This window comes from Bombina bombina, chromosome 6 (assembly GCF_027579735.1).
Source record: "Bombina bombina isolate aBomBom1 chromosome 6, aBomBom1.pri, whole genome shotgun sequence".
Taxonomy (NCBI): domain Eukaryota; kingdom Metazoa; phylum Chordata; class Amphibia; order Anura; family Bombinatoridae; genus Bombina; species Bombina bombina.
The window spans coordinates 378622194-378642327 of record NC_069504.1 but is presented as its reverse complement, the minus strand read 5'-3'; the positions used below and the strand labels follow the sequence as shown (position 1 = coordinate 378642327).

Below are 20134 nucleotides of genomic sequence, written 5' to 3'. Positions count from 1 at the left end.
TTGCAATGTATGACAATGTTGCAAAACTGCTGCCATATAGTGATGCAGACACGTGCACTTTCCTGAGCTTACCTTCCTGCTTTTCAACAAAGGATAACAAGAAAAAGAAGAAAATCTGATAATAGAAGTAAATCAGAAAGTTTTGTAAAATTGTTTGTTATATCTGAATCATGAAAGAAAAATGTTGGGTTTTGTGTCCCTTTAAGTTTCAGCAAATTGAAATTGGGAGCAAAGGTGTTTTTTAATTTGAAGCACTAGGTTTAATTTATTTATTTTGCTAAAAAAATAGTTTACCATTGTGGTTTTTTTTTCTACAGATATGAAGTTATCACTAATTCCATTTGTTTTTCATTTTCAGATTAGTTGTCTCATCATTTAGGTCCCATTACACTGATTTACAAAAGGAATGAGGCATTACTATTAGAAATTGCTTCCTATATCTCACCATTGCTCAGAGCTTTGCCACTAAGCATTGCTATGGATACAAATCTCAACAATTGTAAACAAATAAACACTTATCCTCTCCCTCCTATACCCAGCAATTCACTGCCACCGCTAGTAAGCACAACAAAGTCACACAGGGAACAAATGCAGCTTTAGAATGAAGACATTGTCTTGGGACTAATATCTGAATTACCAGTTCAGACTGTGTTTTTAAATGTTTATGGAATACATTCCTTAGAATGAGTTATTTATGTCACTTGACCACTTGTATTAATGCCATTTAAGATTTTTATATTTATTCTAAATCAATAGAACTCTCATTTTAATCAAGATCAGTTTGTTATTACATTTATGTTAAAGTTTAGAAATACTGTAATATTAACAAAGGACCAGTCAACACATTAGATTTGCATAATCAACAAATGCAAGATAACAAGACAATGCAATAGCACTTAGTCTGAACTTCAAATGAGTAGTAGATTTTTTTATAACAAATTTCAAAGTTATGTCTATTTCCACTCCCCTTGTACCATGTGATAGCAATCAGCCAATCACAAATGCATATACGTATAGTCTATTAATTCTTGCACGTGCTCAGTAGGATCTGGTGACTCAAAAAGTGTAAATATAAAAGACTGTGCACATTTTTTTTTAATGGAAGTAAATTGGAAAGTTGTTTAAAATTACATACTGTATCCAAATCATGAAAATTTAATTTAACCTGAGTGTCCCTTTAAAGTTTGATCTCAATCCTAGAAAAAAAAAAAGTAGAGAAACAGAAAAATGCAGTAAAATCAAAACAGGTGTGCTCACACTCAGCTTCCACCTGCCCCATTCGGTATTTTCAATAACGAAATAAGGGTGTAAAATTACTCATTGCAAATGATTGCTGTTATATATGTTCAGGAAAAACCTTATGACAAGTAACATATAAGTATATGCCAACCACATTGCAATCCTGTGTTTTTGTAACAGAACTGTAAATATCCGAATTATTTATAGCTAGATTGTAAGTGGCGCGCTAACTGTTGCACGTTTTACGAGTTGAAAGTAAACAAGTTTGTTTGAGCGCAATTGAATTGGGGTTACGTAGGAATTACATGTAGTTGTTAAATTTGTTGGGAGATTGCATTAAGTTTTGATGATTGGGTCAGATTGTGGTTTAGATTTACTTGGAGGTAACTTTGAACCCAATATGATATATGTTTTAGTGTTGTGGCTTGAGACAGATTTTTCTTACTGAGCTGGTGACTTCAACCCGCAGTAGGAAGCCAATGTTATTTTGTGTGCTCTTTCACTAAATAATTGCATTTTTTTGGTGATTCTGTTACAGAAATTGAGCCTTCAGGGAAAATATATATATAAATATATATATATAATTTCTTTTTTTTTTTTTTTTTTTTTTTTTTTTCTTGTGACTGGATAGAGATATAACCCTTAAAACACAAAAACACAGTTCTAGGTTTGGTGTAAAAACTAAATGTAACTAACCATTGAGTTCTGTGTTTATACAAACGTATATGCTATTTTTTTTATTCCTGACATGATACCAATATCCAGTGATCTTTACAATTCTTTGGAATTCTGCTAAAAGATAGAACACTTCAATTATACATATTGTTCATTAACCAATTGTAATGTTATCTTTTCTTTATTATTTTGTAGAGCTACTGTCATGAAACACACTAAGGCCTAGATTACAAAGGGAGAGCTATTGAACATTTTGGACCCTGGGCTAAGAAAAGCGCACAATCTGATATTACAAGTCTGTGGTTAAAGATATTAACTAAAGAATATAGCGCAGCTGACATTTTCTTAGCACGCCCTGTACTTTCAATGGATAGCGCGGGCCGCACTAACATTGCTCGTATAACAAGTGATGAATTGTGTGTAGTGCGTGTGCATGAGCACAACACATATATGTATATTACATTTATTACATTAAAACTTTTTAAAGAAATCCGCTATTTCTTCTTTTTTAAGTACACCTTAGGTTTAACACACCTTTAAGTTAACGCTCAAGCAAATGCCAAGATCTGAAGTTTGTGGCACTTCCCAGAGAAGTCTATTAGGTAAGCGAATTAGCAAGGCTTTGCTATCTGATCTCCAGATGTTAGTGTGCCCAAAGCTTTTGCTTGAGTACTAACATTTTACTCTCCACTTGTAATGTGGCCAAAAAATCAGAGTGCTATAATTTGCACTCTACCAATGTTAGCGCACTTTAGCACTACCATTTTTACGCTCCACTCATAATATAGACCTACAGTATGTCTATTAGAAGACAGATTTGTTTGACTAGGAGCTGTTTTTATATACAGGGTTTTACCTATGGACTTTTGTGTGTATTGCATTGTTAATTCTTAAAACACCTATTTTAAATAAATGTTACATACAAGAGCCAAGAGAGGATTAATTTGACCATCTTAAAGCATATTGTAAACTTTAAACTAAAGCACAATAGGTTTTGTGTTAAGAGGCTTTGAAATGGTTTTGACCAGTTTGTTTATGAGAACAGCTACATGGCTTAAATGAAGAATGGGATGAACAGAAAATAAATTGTGGTTGTATTTCTTTTATTAAAGGAATATTTATTTTTTTGTCTGGTTAAGGGTTACTCAAACTTAATTTCCACAGAAACATTTTGTTACATCGTCTGCTAATAAAAAAAATCTAGCACTCTATAAATAAAATTAAATGAAATTAGTGTGTTGGCTATTTAAATTTTTTGCTATCTTCAAAAAAAAATCCTATACTTCATTGCTTAATCCATAAGCAAGAAGCTTATCACACCATGGAATTCATCAGCCAGGATTACCTATGGTTGCTGTCTTCTCCTCATTTACATCAAAAGCAAGTCAGATTCACATAATTGCAGTGTTGTTATGTAATTATGGTAATTTGGATTGTTTTGAAGGCTAAAAACGCTACATGCCACACTAAATGCATTTCAACAGTTTTATGTTTGTTCTTCATTTTAAGAAAGTATTTGTCCGTGTTTCTGAAAAGTATAGCTATCTGGAAGTGGCTGTTTCCTCGTACTCCTTGGTATTTTGGTGCATACAAGATATATTACCAAATGTATACACTAATTGGTAGTTTATACCTAAGTAACCCTTGTATGCAAAACCTAAATATTAATGAGTTCATAAAGTTGTGAAATAACCCACTAACAGGAAATACTGCTCATTAGAGAACCTCTTTGCTGAGATTGAATCTGTGTTTTGCAAATGAAGGCTTTTAATTCTATCACACTTACCTAAGTAAATATATCACAACTACAAACTGTACAAAACCTTTTAAGGACAATTTCAATTGAATTATATTAAAAAATATTTATTCACCAACTTTATTCAATTTATATTATTGTCTACATTGCAGACTTTTCTTGTATATAATTCTGGATATATTTGTGGAGAACAATTATCAGTTGAGTACAATATTGGTTATTGGTGCTCCTATATACAGGTTATTTTAGCACCACTTGCATTCAGGCATTTTGAGACATTTTTCCTCTTTGATTCTATCTCATTTTACATCATTTAAAATGCCACCTAAAAGTAAAATCCTACCTTGTGCATACTCTGTTCTGCATCCTGCCCTAAATTAGAGAACAACTGCTGCCGTCACCACAAGCATGTGTGTGCACTACACATCCTTTGTTTAAAGAACCATTAAATACAATAGAAGTGAATAATCCAACATATTTTGAAGTTAAAATGAGCAGTATATTTTTTCTGACACATTTTTAAAGTTTCCTTCCATTCCCCTGCATCATGTAGCAGCCATCAACCAATCACAGCCTCAGATAAATATACATTGCAAATTCTTGCACATACTTGGCAGGATCTCGTGCCTCAAACAAGTGTGCACATTAATAGACTGTGCACAATTTGATCATGAAAGTATTTTATTTTTAGCACGGTCGGTTTCCCAACTCCAGTCTTTAAAACCACACGGTGAAAGTATTGCCCCTACATAGCCTCAAATATTCACCATCTACACTATGCACTAACAAATGATAACACCCAAAATATTACCCACGCAAATAAAACCCCTATTAATAATCTATTTTGTACAGATTAACCCCCATTGTTGAAGATGCCAAAAAATATAATGTTTTCACAGATACATAAATATCACATTATATCCATATGCGGTTAATGGGTTAATTAATTACATAAGAGAATATTTAAATTGCTGACAAATTATCCACTAGTCAGCATTTAAATACTAATCAGAGAGAGAGGCTGCTAGCTGTTGTGGTTGATGTCTGGAAGCTCTGTCTCCCCTGCTAACAAGACATTAAAACAGCAAGGACTGGGCCAGCAACAGCAATGTAATTTAATTATGACCCTTGCACTGCTTTTCAAGATGCTTTAGTAACATAATAGGTTAGTATTTATTTCTTGGGAGAAAGCAGCTCCAGAAACAAGCGCACAGCAAATGTATTTTATACTAATTTGATTTTCATTAAGGCATTTTTGTGCTAGCTTTTTATTATTTGTATTATTTTTATTTAATGGGGTCATGCACTAAAAATGCAAACACATTTGTATCCTGCTTTTGATAATGTCGGCTAATGTTGCTTTTTATACCACCTAATAGCTAGTGGGAAAAAATAGTGCAAAGTCTTATTTTAGTAGACAACACCGAAGAGGCTGTCACAACTCCTTTTGTTTTATTGCACGCAAATTACAAAGTTTCTGCTTCAGAGAAAGGGCAATACAAAACGCCGGTCTAAAAATGTGAAAACGCCTTTTATGTACGATGCAGAGAAAATGTCAGCAGGGTTTGAAATGATATTAGAGCTTATACAAGTGCGTGAGAGGAAATAATGAAGAGTGAAGCTAGGATTTTATATGATCCTAGCTATCTTTCTCTATACATTTAACACATTGTGCGAGAGTCACAAATTCTCGTGAGGTTGCTAAGGGTGTTGTTGTGCTGGAAATTCATTGAACATCACCTCACCTATATTTTCTACAGATTCCATAAGGTGCTTTCCTGCCATTAAGCTATTAAAGGGGCATTAAACTCATGGGTACAACTACAGTAATATGGTTGCTACTAACAATGCTTTTGCTTTACCTCCTTTACTTGCCAACTTTCTTTAAAGCTGTTCTCTTATTTAAACCCATTACAAAAGACAGTTGGTAAAGTCCTGCATCTTTAAAGGCACAGTCAACGCCAAAAAATGTTATTGTTTAAAAGATAGATAATCCATTTATCACCTATTCCCCAGTTTTGCATAACCAACATGGTTATATTAATACATTTTTTTGCTTCTGTGATTACCTTTGTAACTAAGCCTCTGCAAACTGCCCCCTTATCTCAGTTTTTTTTTTTTACAGACATGAATTTTAGCCAACCAGTGCTGACTCATAAATAACTCCACGCGAGTGAGCTCAACGTTATCTATATGACGCACACATGAACTAACGCCCTCTAGCTGTGAAAAACTGTCAAAATGCACTGAGATAAGAGGTAGCCTTCAAGGGCTTAGAAATTAGCATATGAGCCTTCATAGGTTTAGCTTTCAACAAAGAATACCAAAGAACAAAGCAAATTTAACCCCTTAACGACCAAGGACGTACGCCACACGTCCTCAAAAAAAATACAGTTAATGACCGAGGACGTGTGGCGTACGTCCTTGGTCTGGAAAGCAGATGGAACTGATCCTGCTCGCTTCCAGCTGCTTTCCGGTTATTGCAGTGATGCCTCAATATGGAGGCATCCTGCAATAACCCCCCTTGGCCATCCGATGCAGAGAGAGCCACTCCGTGGCCCTCTCTGCACCGGACATCGGTGGCCGGTATCGTTGGCGGGTGGGAGCTTACGTGGGAGGCGGGTGGGCGGCCATCGATGCTGTGTGTGGAGTGGAGGGGGGCGGGATCGGGGGTGGGACCTACGGGGGCGCGTGCACGGGGGGGTGGTGGACGGGGGGGGTGCACGGGCGAGAGCGGGTGGGAACCGCTACACTACAGAAAAAAAAAAGTTCAAAGTAAAAAAAATAAATACATTTTTATCATTATAAATTTAATCTAAGGGATCTGGAAGGGGTGGGGGGTTGGTCTTGGTGGGGGGGAAAGCTACACTACAGAAAAGGGAATTTTTTTTAAGAAAAGCCACATTTTGTACAAAACTGGGTACTGGCAGACAGCTGCCAGTACCCAAGATGGCGCCCATTAAGGCAGAGGGGAAGGGTTAGAGAGCTGTTTGGTGGGGGATCAGTGAGGTTGGGGTCTAAGGGGGGATCCTACACATCAGCATATGTAAATATGCTTCTTTTTTTTTTTTTAAAAAAAGGGCCAAATACCTTTTTATTTTAGTACTGGCAGAGTTTCTGCCAGTACTTAAGATGGCGGGGACAATTGTGGGGTGGGGGAGGGAAGAGAGCTGTTTGGGAGGGATCAGGGGGTCTGATGTTTCAGATGGGAGGCTGAGCTCTACACTAAAGATAAAATTAACCCTGCAAGCTCCCTACAAGCTACATAATTAACCCCTTCACTGCTAGCCATAATACACGTGTGATGCGCAGCAGCATTTAGAGGCCTTCTAATTACCAAAAAGCAATGCCAAAGCCATATGTCTGCTATTTCTGAACAAAGGGGATCCCAGAGAAGCATTTACAACCATTTGTGCCATAATTGCACAAGCTGTTTGTAAATAATTTCAGTGAGAAACCTAAAATTGAGACAAATTTAACGTTTTTTTTAATTTGATCGCATTTGGCGGTGAAATGGTGGCATGAAATATACCAAAATTGGCCTAGATCAATACTTGGGGTTGTCTACTACACTACACTAAAGCTAAAACTACCCCAAAAATCTCCCTACATGCTCCCTAATTAACCCCTTCACTGCTGGGCATAATACACGTGTGGTGCGCAGTGGCATTTAGCTGCCTTCTAATTACCAAAAAGCAACGCCAAAGTCATATATGTCTGCTATTTCTGAACAAAGGGGATCCCAGAGAAGAATTTACAACCATTTATGCCATAATTGCACAAGCTGTTTGTAAATAATTTCAGTGAGAAACCAAAAGTTTGTGAAAAAATTTGTGAAAAGTGAACGATTTTTTGTATTTGATTGCATTTGGCGGTGAAATGGTGGCATGAAATATACCAAAATGGGCCTAGATCAATACTTTGGGTTGTCTACTAAAAAAAAATATATACATGTCAATGGATATTCAGGTATTCCTGACAGATATCAGTGTTCTAATGTAACTAGCGCTAATTTTGAAAAGAAATGGTTTGGAAATAGCAAAGTGCTACTTGTATTTATGGCCCTATAGTTTACAAAAAAAGCAAAAAACATGTAAACATTGGGTATTTCTAAAATCAGGACAAAGTTTAGAAACTATTTAGCATGGGTGTTTTTTGGTGGTTGTAGATGTGTAACAGATTTTGGGGGTCAAAGTTAGAAAAAGTGTGTTTTTTTCCATTTTTTCCTCATATTTTATAATTTTTTTTATAGTAAATTATAAGATATGATGAAAATAATGGTATCTTTAGAAAGTCCATTTAATGGCGAGAAAAACGGTATATAATATGTGTGGGTACAGTAAATGAGTAAGAGGAAAATTACAGCTAAACACAAACATCTCAAAAATGTAAAAATAGCCTTGGTCCCAAACGGACAGAAAATGGAAAAGTGCTGTGGTCATTAAGGGGTTAAAGATAAAAGTAAATTGGAAAGTTACATGCCCTAGGTGAATCATTAAAATGTAATTTGGACTTTACTGTCCCTTTAAACTGAGTGCCTCCATTTTGGTACTTATGTACTATTGCATCATGTGACAGAAGCAGAGTGCTTTCACAAGCTCCAAGATTGTGGCGCCCAGTGTAAAGATATAGAGCTTCACTAACCAGTAATTGTCATGAGATAAATATGAAAATGGCTTTGAAGAGAGCTGCAGGCACAGGAGGAAAAAACATGATATTTTAGTTGTATCCAGCAGTTTAATGTATCTTTAACATCTATGCTTGAATTAGGAACCAATACATAAAGTCTTGCTCACAAAACAAGAGCCTGTTGCTAAGCTGTTAACACAATTACACCTGCAATAACTTCAGAAACATGCCTGACACACAGTAAATGTAAATATTTGTAAGTGTAAAATATTTGAATGTCTGTTCACTGGACAGAATAAAGGATAACTCAGAGACCTTACAAGCACCAATGAGGCTCTGGCCATGGGCATTTTGAGGGCACGCTGGGATTTTTCAGCATCACTAATCCCAAACATTGGAAATTCATTAAGACACAATTGCCTTTACGAAGAATCTCCTTTCACAGTTTTCGTCTCGCCATTTCAAGGCCAACATTTTGTTTGCATCACATACTAAGGGGTAAATACTATTCCAGCTGCAAAGCTAATTAGCATATTTAATAGTAAATTCTCCATAAAAGTCTATTGAAATTTTGCTTACATAAATGGTGTGTGAAATTTACTACACTGTAGGAGTATGCATGCAGCTCTATACTCTCTACTTGCATGGCTTTTTAGGCACATTGTCATCTTGATTTTATAGGGTAGTTCTAAGTGCTAGGGCTATGGAAAGTTTAGTGGTTAGTTAGTTAGTTTAGTGTTTAGGGTAAGGACTAGGGACATGGGTATGGAAAGGGTTAGTGTTGGGTTTAGGGCAAGAGTTATAATTAGGGCTCGAGTTAGACTATACAGCTAGGGTAAGTAGTAGGGCCATGGTTATGGCATTGTTTAGAGTTAGGCTTAGAGCTAGAGTTAGGCTAGGGTTACAACTAGGGTATAACCTAGGTTTTTAAAGTTATTGTAAATACATAATTTGTCATAGCTGGTGAAATCATTTTCCTCATATTCTTATTTCAACTATATATGGCGTGATCGTTTGAGCTCTGTTTAAAATGCGCTCATATTACAAGTTGAGCGATTTACACTAGAATCCTAACCGCAATCTCAGAGCTGCTCTTAACTGTTTTGCAAAAATAAAATTTCACAAAACACATCAAGAATACATTACAATGTGCACTTCCACTCATAATAACACTCTCTATTAAAAAAAAAAAAATTTAAGAAATGTACACAAGAGTTATAAGTGCTCAGAGATATGAGATCTTGGGTGTTAGAAAAAAAAGCCGCCAAAGGACTTTAACATTGAGATACATACATTTACATGTCTAAACATGTATATGTGTGTATATATATATATATATATATGTATGTCTATATATGTACAAATATGTATTTACAGACATATATACACATAAAAAAACATTAATATATATTATATAGATATAGACATATATATATAAGTGCATTGGAGCCTTTTCCCGTTAAGTAGATGAACTCACAGGAACGAACAACTGGCTCAATAACATTGTTAGCCTGTTCTATGGCGATTTACCACCTGGGTGCAACTTTTTAGCCCAGTAATGCTTTTCACAGAGTAGAACTTTCCTGTAGTATATCAGTCTGATCCCGCCTATTACGGTCAGTCCAGCACCGAAATTCCTTGTTCAGAGAGGAATTGCCTGGTATTTCGGTGCTGGACTGACCGTAATAGGCGGGATCAGACTGATATACTACAGGAAAGTTCTACTCTGTGAAAAGCATTACTGGGCTAAAAAGTTGCACCCAGGTGGTAAATCGCCATAGAACAGGCTAACAATGTTATTGAGCCAGTTGTTCGTTCCTGTGAGTGCACTTCTCTCTGTATGTATTTAGTCTCCCTATGGGAAAAAGGGGCAACCAGACATGGACTCCTTGCTCAGTGTGCTTAGAGGAATATAGCTACACCTCACTGACGAGGCCCAATGAAGGCCGATACGATCGTCTGGGGTTGCTGTGTTCCTTGTTCAGAGAGGAATTGCCTGGTATTTCGGTGCTGGACTGACCGTAATAGGCGGGATCAGACTGATATACTACAGGAAAGTTCTACACTGTGAAAAGCATTACTGGGCTAAAAGGTTGCACCCAGGTGGTAAATCGCCATAGAACAGGCTAACAATGTTATTGAGCCAGTTGTTCGTTCCTGTGAGTGCACTTCTCTCTGTATGTATTTAGTCTCCCTATGGGAAAAAGGGGCAACCAGACATGGACTCCTTGCTCAGTGTGCTTAGAGGAATATAGCTACACCTCACTGACGAGGCCCAATGAAGGCCGAAACGATCGTCTGGGGTTGCTGTGTTCCTTGTTCAGAGAGGAATTGCCTGGTATTTCGGTGCTGGACTGACCGTAATAGGCGGGATCAGACTGATATACTACAGGAAAGTTCTACTCTGTGAAAAGCATTACTGGGCTAAAAAGTTGCACCCAGGTGGTAAATCGCTATATATATATATATATATATATATATATATATATATATATATATATATATATATGGGTTTACAAAAGGAATGTAGAGATGGCGCTATTAGAAATAGGTAAAACAATGAGAGGTAGTGAGTCTCAGTATATGACAATTAATCTAATGATATAATGACATAAACACTTCAGTGTTAAGGCAAAGTGTAGTGCTGCAACAAATATCAATTAAAACCTTAAAATGAATAAAATATAAGTTTAAACAGTAAAACCTAGTATAGAGACCTGTGTAAGGTCTATAAAGGTACAGTCACTTATAACTTTCACAGTGAAATGGTTGGTTTTCTTCTTAAAATCCAGTAAGATCCCCCTAAAGGTATGCACTTACTTCAAAAGCCCTCAATCAAATGAGGTAAGGATGATTCAGAAATGCTGTGCAGAAGTATTGCCTCTTAGATATGCAGTCTCTGGCAAAAGGAACTTTCTTTCTGGGTAGGAGCTTGTGCCTGTCTTGGTGTCCTGGTAGAAGTGAACTTCCAATGGGTCTCCCCTCCGGTTAGGTAGCTGGTTCCTTCACTTGCCTAAGTTCTCCTTCACCACACATGGCCACACGCTCCAGAGACTGCATATCTAAGAGGCAATACTTCTGCACAGCATTTCTGAATCATTCATTTTAAGGTTTTAATTGATATTTGTTGCAGCACTACACTTTGCCTTAACACTGAAGTGTTTATGTCATTATATCATTAGATTAATTGTCATATACTGAGACTCACTACCTCTCATTGTTTTACCTATTTCTAATAGCGCCATCTCTACATTCCTTTTGTAAACCTATTTCTTTGGGAGGTATTGGAAAATCCTCTGACTCTTTGGAGATTGGCAGCTCATATGAAATAGTAGGTGTTGATTACGTATATAGGGGTATTTATAACTATAATACATGTATCTTTAACCTATAGGAGCGCTGTTGGGTTAACTAAGAGGTTTACCCCTTTTAGTTTTCTGTCTTCCACTACATGTATATGTGTATATGTGTATATGTGTATATGTGTATAAATACCCATCAGATATATGTAAAAATATTTATTTATGAATACATAGAACATATTCAGTTTCGTAAATAACATTGGAAAATGAAATATTCATAATTTCATGTCGGGTTAGCGCAAGAGTGGGGTGTTGTGATTTTTTACTTTTTGTGCAAGCCGGGTTACCACTAGAGAAAAAACAATTTGCTTTCAACTTGTAATACCAGCTTAACCCAACTGGCACATAACTTAAAATCCTAGCGGAGTTTCCGCTATAGCAAAAATGCAAAATACCGTTCCACTTGTAATCTAACCAATAATCTTTTTTGTTCATTAAGCTAATAGAAAAGGGACATAAAGAACAAAATTAAAATGTCGTTATTCATATAGAGCTTACAACTTTCCAATTCACTCTGAAATGTACCTTTTTTTTTGTTAAAGGGTTAGAAATCTTTGTAAAATCTTAAGAAAATAAGTCATTATTATAATTATATAAATATATGTTATTAAATCAACCTACTTTCTTACTGAAACGAAACTTCTAAATATGTTTAATTTAAGTTTTTAATTTCTGTAACATGAGCATTAAAGACCTCCCTTAAAAATAGGCAGGGTTTATGTAAAATTATTTCCGTGCCCCATCCAATAGGGACGTGGTTCTGCCCATTACATTTTAATATTCATAGCCAGGCTGGCTGAAGGTGAATGTTCTAACTTCTATCAAAATAAGAAGTCCAATGTTTTGGAACATAAATTATCACAGCCTCCATGCTAGCCCAGCTTCCCCCAGCCCCACCTTCAGCCGTCAAACGCCACAGAGATTCACGGTGACATTTTTATTTCCTGGCTAATCTCAGTGTATTCATGTAACATTGACAAATGTTTTCCGCTACTCCTGAGCCACAGCAATGACAGGGTTAATGGGGATCCTGACATCTATGCTGGACAATGTGACCCCCTAACCCCCCCCCCCCCCCAGTGACAGGCTGTGATCCCACTGACCCCTCGGACCCTAGCTACTGAAATCATGTGTGTTATTAATGACAACCAGCTGCATGTGCAGTCACTTCCTGCAGTGCTCAAAATCACAAACATTATACAATTACACTACACGCTCCATAGCACTGCATCTCCTTATAGCAGTATCTCCATATATACTATTAGACATTGGTGGGCGTGGAACACCAGAGCGCTCTCAGAACTGAAGATTCACTGCTGGCTGAAGGTGATTGTTCTAACTTCTGTCAAAATAAGAAGTCCAATGTTTTGGAACATAAATTATCACAGCCTCCATGCTAGCCCTGCTTCCCCCAGCCCCACCGTCAGCTGTTAAACACCACAGAGATTCACGGAGCTAGCCGGCTCCCCTCAGTGTAAAACCCACAAAAGTGACTCCGGACTTCATATAGAAAAAAACTTTATTATAACAAAAAAGCCATAAAAAAGATTTATTTTTTTTTTTAAAACGAAGTCCGGAGTCACTTTTGTGGGTTTGATGGTTGAGAGTAATGCTGAGGGGAGCCGGCTAGCTCTGTGAATCTCTGTGGTGTTTGACGGCTGACGGTGGGGCTGGGGGAAGCTGGGCTACCATGGAGGCTGTGATAATTTATGTTCCAAAACATTGGACTTCTTATTTTGACAGAAGTTAGAACAATCACCTTCAGCCAGCAGTGAATCTTCAGTTCTGAGAGCGCTCTGGTGTGCCACGCCCACCAATGTCTAATAGTATATATGGAGATACTGCTATAAGGAGGTGGAGCGTGTAGTGTAATTGTATAATGTTTGTGATTTCGAGCACTGCAGGAAGTGACTGCACATGCAGCTGGTTGTCATTAATAACACACATGATTTCAGTAGCTAGGGTCAGTGGGATCACAGCCTGTCACAGCCTGTCACTGGGGGGTCAGGGGTCACATTGTCCAGCACAGATGTCAGGATTCCCATTAACCCTGTCATTGCTGTGGCTTAGGAGTAGCGGAAAACATTTGACAATGTTACATGAATACACTGAGATTAGCCAGGAAATAAAAATGTCACTGTGAATCTCTGTGGTCTTTGACGGCTGATGGTGGGGCTGGGGGAAGCTGGGCTAGCGTGGAGGTTGTGATAATTTATGTTCCATAACATTGGACTTCTTATTTTGAAGTTAGAAGTTAGAACAATCACCTTCAGCCAGCAGTGAATCTTCAGCGCTGAGAGCGCTCTGGTGCGCCACACTCACCAATGTCTACATCACAATCCAGATGTCCACCCTGCTTTTTGATGACGTGCCACAGAAGAATAAACTGAGGGGAACCAAAATGTGCATGTGTTACTTAGAAAATATGTTAAATGCGCATGCGGGCCACCATGATGTTTCTACCTAGGTAGAACATCTTTATAGGGTATGCATAATGAGGAAAAACTGGGTTTGGCGAAGTATGGAATTTGTATTAGAAATACCAAGAAAAGGACAGGAAATTTTTAATAGGTACTTATTGTAAATATTTATAATACGTAATGATGTTTTAAAAAATATATATTTTTTTAGTTTACTATCCCTTTAAAGCTTAGCACCCTTCCCAAAGAGCATAATGAGGTAGGTTTAGGAGTGGGCACGTGTCTTGAGCACTATATGTCAGCAGCAGGGCCCTGGGCAAGGCAAATTTTGTGGGGGCCTTCTACCCAGCCCCCTTATTCCTTCCCTCCTCTATGCCTTGCCCCCTGTATGACCCATCCTCTCCCAACATTCAGTGTGTCCTATATAAAAATAAGAATATACAGGTAGCCCTCAGTTTACGCCAGGGTTAGGTTCCAGAAGGAATGGTTGTAAATCGAAACCGTTGTAAATTGAAACCCAGTTTATAATGTAAGTCAAAGGGAAGTGAGGGAGTTAGGTTCCAAACCCCTCTCAAAATTGTCATAAGTAACACCAAAAAAAATATTTTTAAAGCTTTGAAATGAAGACTTTAAATGCTAAACAGCATTATAAACCTTATAAAATAATCACACAACACAGAATATATAATTAAACTAAGTTAAATGAACAAACAAATTAGCTAAACAGCATTATCAACCTAATAAAATAATCACACAACACAGACTTCACTTGTATTTTTCTGCAAATAGTTCTTTCTATGCATTCCAATCTGGACTGATTTATAGACAGGAAGATCTTGTTCCTTTGAAATCTGCTCGATAGCTCAGGTCTGGTTAAAATTATTAATTTCAGCTTGCTTGGCTTTGCTGCAACACAAGTGGACAGCTCCACCTACTGGCTATTTTAATAAATGCACTGCTTCTCAATGCTTTTCAATAGCAGTCACATGATTGGGAAAAAAAAGGTTGTTATTCTGAAACGGTGTAAATTGAACCGTTGTAAAACGAGGGCCACCTATATATTACACCTCCTGATTCCATAAGCACTTTCTACATTAACTAAATAGAAGATTGAACATTTCACCTTCCCATACCCTCACACCTGATGACAGTGCAAGACCTCCAAAGCGCGGGTCCCGGTCTTAAAAATATAATTGCAAAAATATTACATAATAAAGATGGTTCTCATATATGAGATAGCCCATGATATGTTATTCAGTATGTCTGTTGTGGCTCCTGCAGTGACTTGTTTTCTGCATGTTGGTACTAATTAACACTTTTTTGAAAATTACTTGTTTCAATAATAAATCAAGAAATGTTTCATTGGTTCCCAATCTAATAAGCATATTTCTTTGTTTCCCCATTTCTAGCATTTTATAACATCTGTTCTGGATGCAAACATCTCTCTGACCACTAGGACCAAAATTACAAAGGAAGGATGGATTTTGTCATGAAACAAGCCTTAGGGGGTAAGATCACTTTTTTATTCTGCTCTTTTATCCTCAGTGTAAAAATTATTATCATTCCTGTCAACCTCCTACTCTAATTACTGCTTCAGAACTGTGTCAACCTGTTCCTTTTTGTCAATGCAGTCTCTCAATTATGCAGACATTCCTAGGGCAATATGGAACAATTCAATCTAAAAAGAGTAAGCATTAAAAAGATCTCAGAAAGTATGAACTTTTTTCCTGTTACTTATTTAAAAAAAAGTTTGAGGCATTTTACTTTAAAATCCCCATAAAATCCAAAACGTTTCCCTCTTTCTAAGTTTCAGTAGCCTGTTCGTATCCCACAGACAAGGTTTTACCCATTCTACAATTTTAACAGTAAGATCAGAAGGGTTTAGGTTGTGGTAAAACTTAGTGACGTGAGACTCTGTGATTGTCAAAACCTGATTCTATAATTTTTATATGCTCCCTAATCCTATACTTAATTTTACGCTTCGTGCACCCAATGTAGATTAGCCCACATTTGCAGACCAACTGATAAACCACATATGTGGTGTGGCAAGTGCACCTATCCTTGCAAGGGTATTTTTTAGTTCCATTATAATTTGAAAAATGGGTGGAATTGCGATTTATCAAGGGACATAATACACAATCAGCGCAGATACATAATTTACAAAAGTGCACAATGAAACTCGGAAATAAAAAATTATACAAAATGAATAAACCATTCTGACATAAATAAGTAGGAAAAAATGTATTCTTAAAGTGCATCAATAATTATAACAAAATTGTTCACCAAAAATCGTATTTTATCAAAGCATAACATTTGTATGTAAATTACACAGAAATAAATCATATTAAATAGGAACATTATTTCTTCTGTTAAGTGTGATCAGTCCACGGGTCATCATTACTTCTGGGATATTACTCCTCCCCAACAGGAAGTGCAAGAGGATTCACCCAGCAGAGCTGCATATAGCTCCTCCCCTCTACATCACTCCCAGTCATTCTCTTGCACCCAACGACTAGATAGGATGTGTGAGAGGACTATGGTGATTATACTTAGTTTTATATCTTCAATCAAAAGTTTGTTATTTTAAAATAGCACCGGAGTGTGTTATTATCTCTCTGGCAGAGTTTGAAGAAGAATCTACCAGAGTTTTTGTTATGATTTTAGCCGGAGTAGTTAAGATCATATTGCTGTTTCTCGGCCATCTGAGGAGAGGTAAACTTCAGATCAGGGGACAGCGGGCAGATGAATCTGCATAGAGGTATGTAGCAGTTTTTATTTTCTGACAATGGAATTGATGAGAAAATCCTGCCATACCGATATAATGTCATGTATGTATACTTTACACTTCAGTATTCTGGGGAATGGTACTTCACTAGAATTACACTGTAAGAAATACATAAAGCTGTTTAATAACTAGAGATTATGTTTAACGTTTTTGCTGGAATGTAAAATCGTTTTCATTTGCTGAGGTACTGAGTGAATAAATGTTTGGGCACTATTTTTCCACTTGGCAGTTGCTTAATCTGTTTTCTGACAGTTTCTGTTCTCCCTCACTGCTGTGTGTGAGGGGGAGGGGCCGTTTTTTGGCGCTTTTACTATGCATCAAATATTTCAGTCAGCAACTCATTGTATTCCCTGCATGATCCGGTTCATCTCTACAGAGCTCAGGGGTCTTCAAAACTTATTTTGAGGGAGGTAATTTCTCTCAGCAGAGCTGTGAGAATTATAGTTTGACTGAGATAAAAAACGTTTATTCTGTAATTTGTTTCCTGCTGTCAGAATCAAACAAGAGAGAGCATCAGTGATTCTAATAGCACCTGCGTGGCCACGCAGGACTTGGTATGCAGACCTGGTGGACATGTCATCCTGTCCACCTTGGTCTCTACCTCTGAAACAGGACCTTCTGATACAGGGTCCCTTCAAACATCAAAATCTAACTTCTCTGAAGCTGACTGCTTGGAAATTGAACGCTTGATTTTATCAAGACGTGGGTTTTCTGAGTCAGTTATTGATACCTTAATACAGGCTAGGAAACCTGTTACCAGAAAGATTTACCATAAGATATGGCGTAAATACCTATATTGGTGTGAATCCAAAGGTTACTCTTGGAGTAAGGTTAGGATTCCTAGGATATTGTCTTTTCTACAAGAAGGTTTAGAAAAGGGTTTATCTGCTAGTTCTTTAAAGGGACAGATCTCAGCTCTGTCCATTCTGTTACACAAACGTCTGTCAGAAGTTCCTGACGTCCAGGCTTTTTGTCAGGCTTTGGCCAGGATTAAGCCTGTGTTTAAAACTGTTGCTCCACCATGGAGTTTAAACCTTGTTCTTAATGTTTTACAGGGCGTTCCGTTTGAACCCCTTCATTCCATTGATATAAAGTTGTTATCTTGGAAAGTTCTATTTTTAATGGCTATTTCCTCGGCTCGAAGAGTCTCTGAATTATCAGCCTTACATTGTGATTCTCCTTATTTGATTTTTCATTCGGATAAGGTAGTCCTGCGTACTAAACCTGGGTTCTTACCTAAGGTAGTTACTAACAGGAATATCAATCAAGAGATTGTTGTTCCTTCTTTATGCCCAAATCCTTCTTCAAAGAAGGAACGTCTACTGCACAACCTGGATGTAGTCCGTGCTCTAAAATTTTACTTACAGGCAACTAAGGAATTTCGACAAACGTCTTCTCTGTTTGTCATTTACTCTGGGCAGAGGAGAGGTCAAAAAGCTTCCGCTACCTCTCTTTCTTTTTGGCTTCGTAGCATAATTCGTTTAGCTTATGAGACTGCTGGACAGCAGCCTCCTGAAAGAATTACAGCTCATTCTACTAGAGCTGTGGCTTCCACTTGGGCCTTCAAGAATGAGGCCTCTGTTGAACAGATTTGCAAGGCTGCAACTTGGTCTTCGCTTCATACTTTTTCCAAATTTTACAAATTTGACACTTTTGCTTCATCGGAGGCTATTTTTGGGAGAAAGGTTCTTCAGGCAGTGGTTCCTTCTGTATAAAGAGCCTGCCTATCCCTCCCGTCATCCGTGTACTTTTGCTTTGGTATTGGTATCCCAGAAGTAATGATGACCCGTGGACTGATCACACTTAACAGAAGAAAACATAATTTATGCTTACCTGATAAATTCCTTTCTTCTGTAGTGTGATCAGTCCACGGCCCGCCCTGTTTTTAAGGCAGGTAAACATTTTTTAATTTATACTCCAGTCACCACTTCACCCTTGGCTTTTCCTTTCTCGTTGGTCCTTGGTCGAATGACTGGGAGTGACGTAGAGGGGAGGAGCTATATGCAGCTCTGCTGGGTGAATCCTCTTGCACTTCCTGTTGGGGAGGAGTAATATCCCAGAAGTAATGATGACCCGTGGACTGATCACACTACAGAAGAAAGGAATTTATCAGGTAAGCATAGATTATGTTATTTCCCTACACTGGCATACTGAATGTTAAAAAAACACATAGAAATTCATACTTATACCAGAATAGAAAAACACATGCATTCGAAAAGAGAGACTATTGTAAGATGCTATAGCAGAAAGCAGTGCAATGTGATTATTTTTTTGCAGGATTTTATTTTTAAAGTGAGCCTCCTACTCACTGCTAACTTTGCTCTAAACAGTGAAGTTTTCCTTTCCAACGAGCTCCATTACTTTCTATGGGAGACATCTCGCCACTCGCAGGGACTGCCCCTTTTTAAAGATAATTCCCCCAGTGCAGCCCCTGCTAGGGTCAGAATGAAAAAATATGTCAGAACCAGCAAAGTTTAGATAATCGGCCCCTATGATCATTGTTTATATATTTCTGAATATTTTTTTTAACTAACATTGAACTTGGTATTTTCTCTTTTGTAAAATTAAACACAGCTTCAGAACGTGGGAGGGACAGGGGAGTTCACTGGGCTGAATAAGGGGGTTTCCAGGGTATGTCTTAGGCTCTCTCACAAGTTTTGTGAAATGATGTAGGCATTTTAGACAAGCAGGTCTCACTGACTTTCTAGACAGCTATATGCTAATGAAGTTTGGTTCACAATTCACTTATTTAACTAACAGAAAAGTAATATACTAAACTATAGGTAAAATCAACTTAGACTGTAGTGAAAACATTTCAATTTAATTTGCAATTAATGCAAACTGAGCTTTTACATCAGTCACAGATGTTCTCCAGTTACCTTCTCTTTCCCCTGTGAAAGTCCGTAGCCCAGAGAGCTTCATGACTTTCTATGGAAGGCATCTCTCTGGGACTTTAAGGTTCCACCCTTTCTCTTAAAGAATGTAGTGAGTTCAGCCCTTGTGAATTCTGCACTATAATTTCTCTCCAAACTAGAGAATATTTGTTTATTGGGCCCATAGAAAGTTTTGAAGCTCTCTGAGAAACTGAAACTGTCAGTTTTTTCCAAAGAAATACGAAGGGCAATGTAATTTGTAAAAGATACGCATAAATCAGCAAAGTATTTGTCAGGGTCACACAGAAACTGTGAAAGCATAACCAGAATTTGTAAAATCGCAATCTTAAATACACTGCTGTATAACAATAAAATACAAACTAGAAAGTTCAAAG

At 37.4% G+C, this 20134-nt stretch overlaps 1 protein-coding gene across 2 annotated transcripts in view; it reads left to right on the top strand.

Annotated features, from left to right (window-relative positions):
* Positions 1-20134, top strand: part of CPLX2 (complexin 2) — a 574901-nt gene that overhangs the window by 533196 nt on the left and 21571 nt on the right. For both annotated transcript variants that reach the window (XM_053717084.1, XM_053717083.1), the window contains one exon: positions 15491-15589. In XM_053717084.1, the coding sequence (XP_053573059.1) occupies positions 15559-15589 (31 nt within the window). In that variant the 5' untranslated portion in view covers positions 15491-15558. The remainder of the gene's footprint in view (positions 1-15490; positions 15590-20134) is intronic.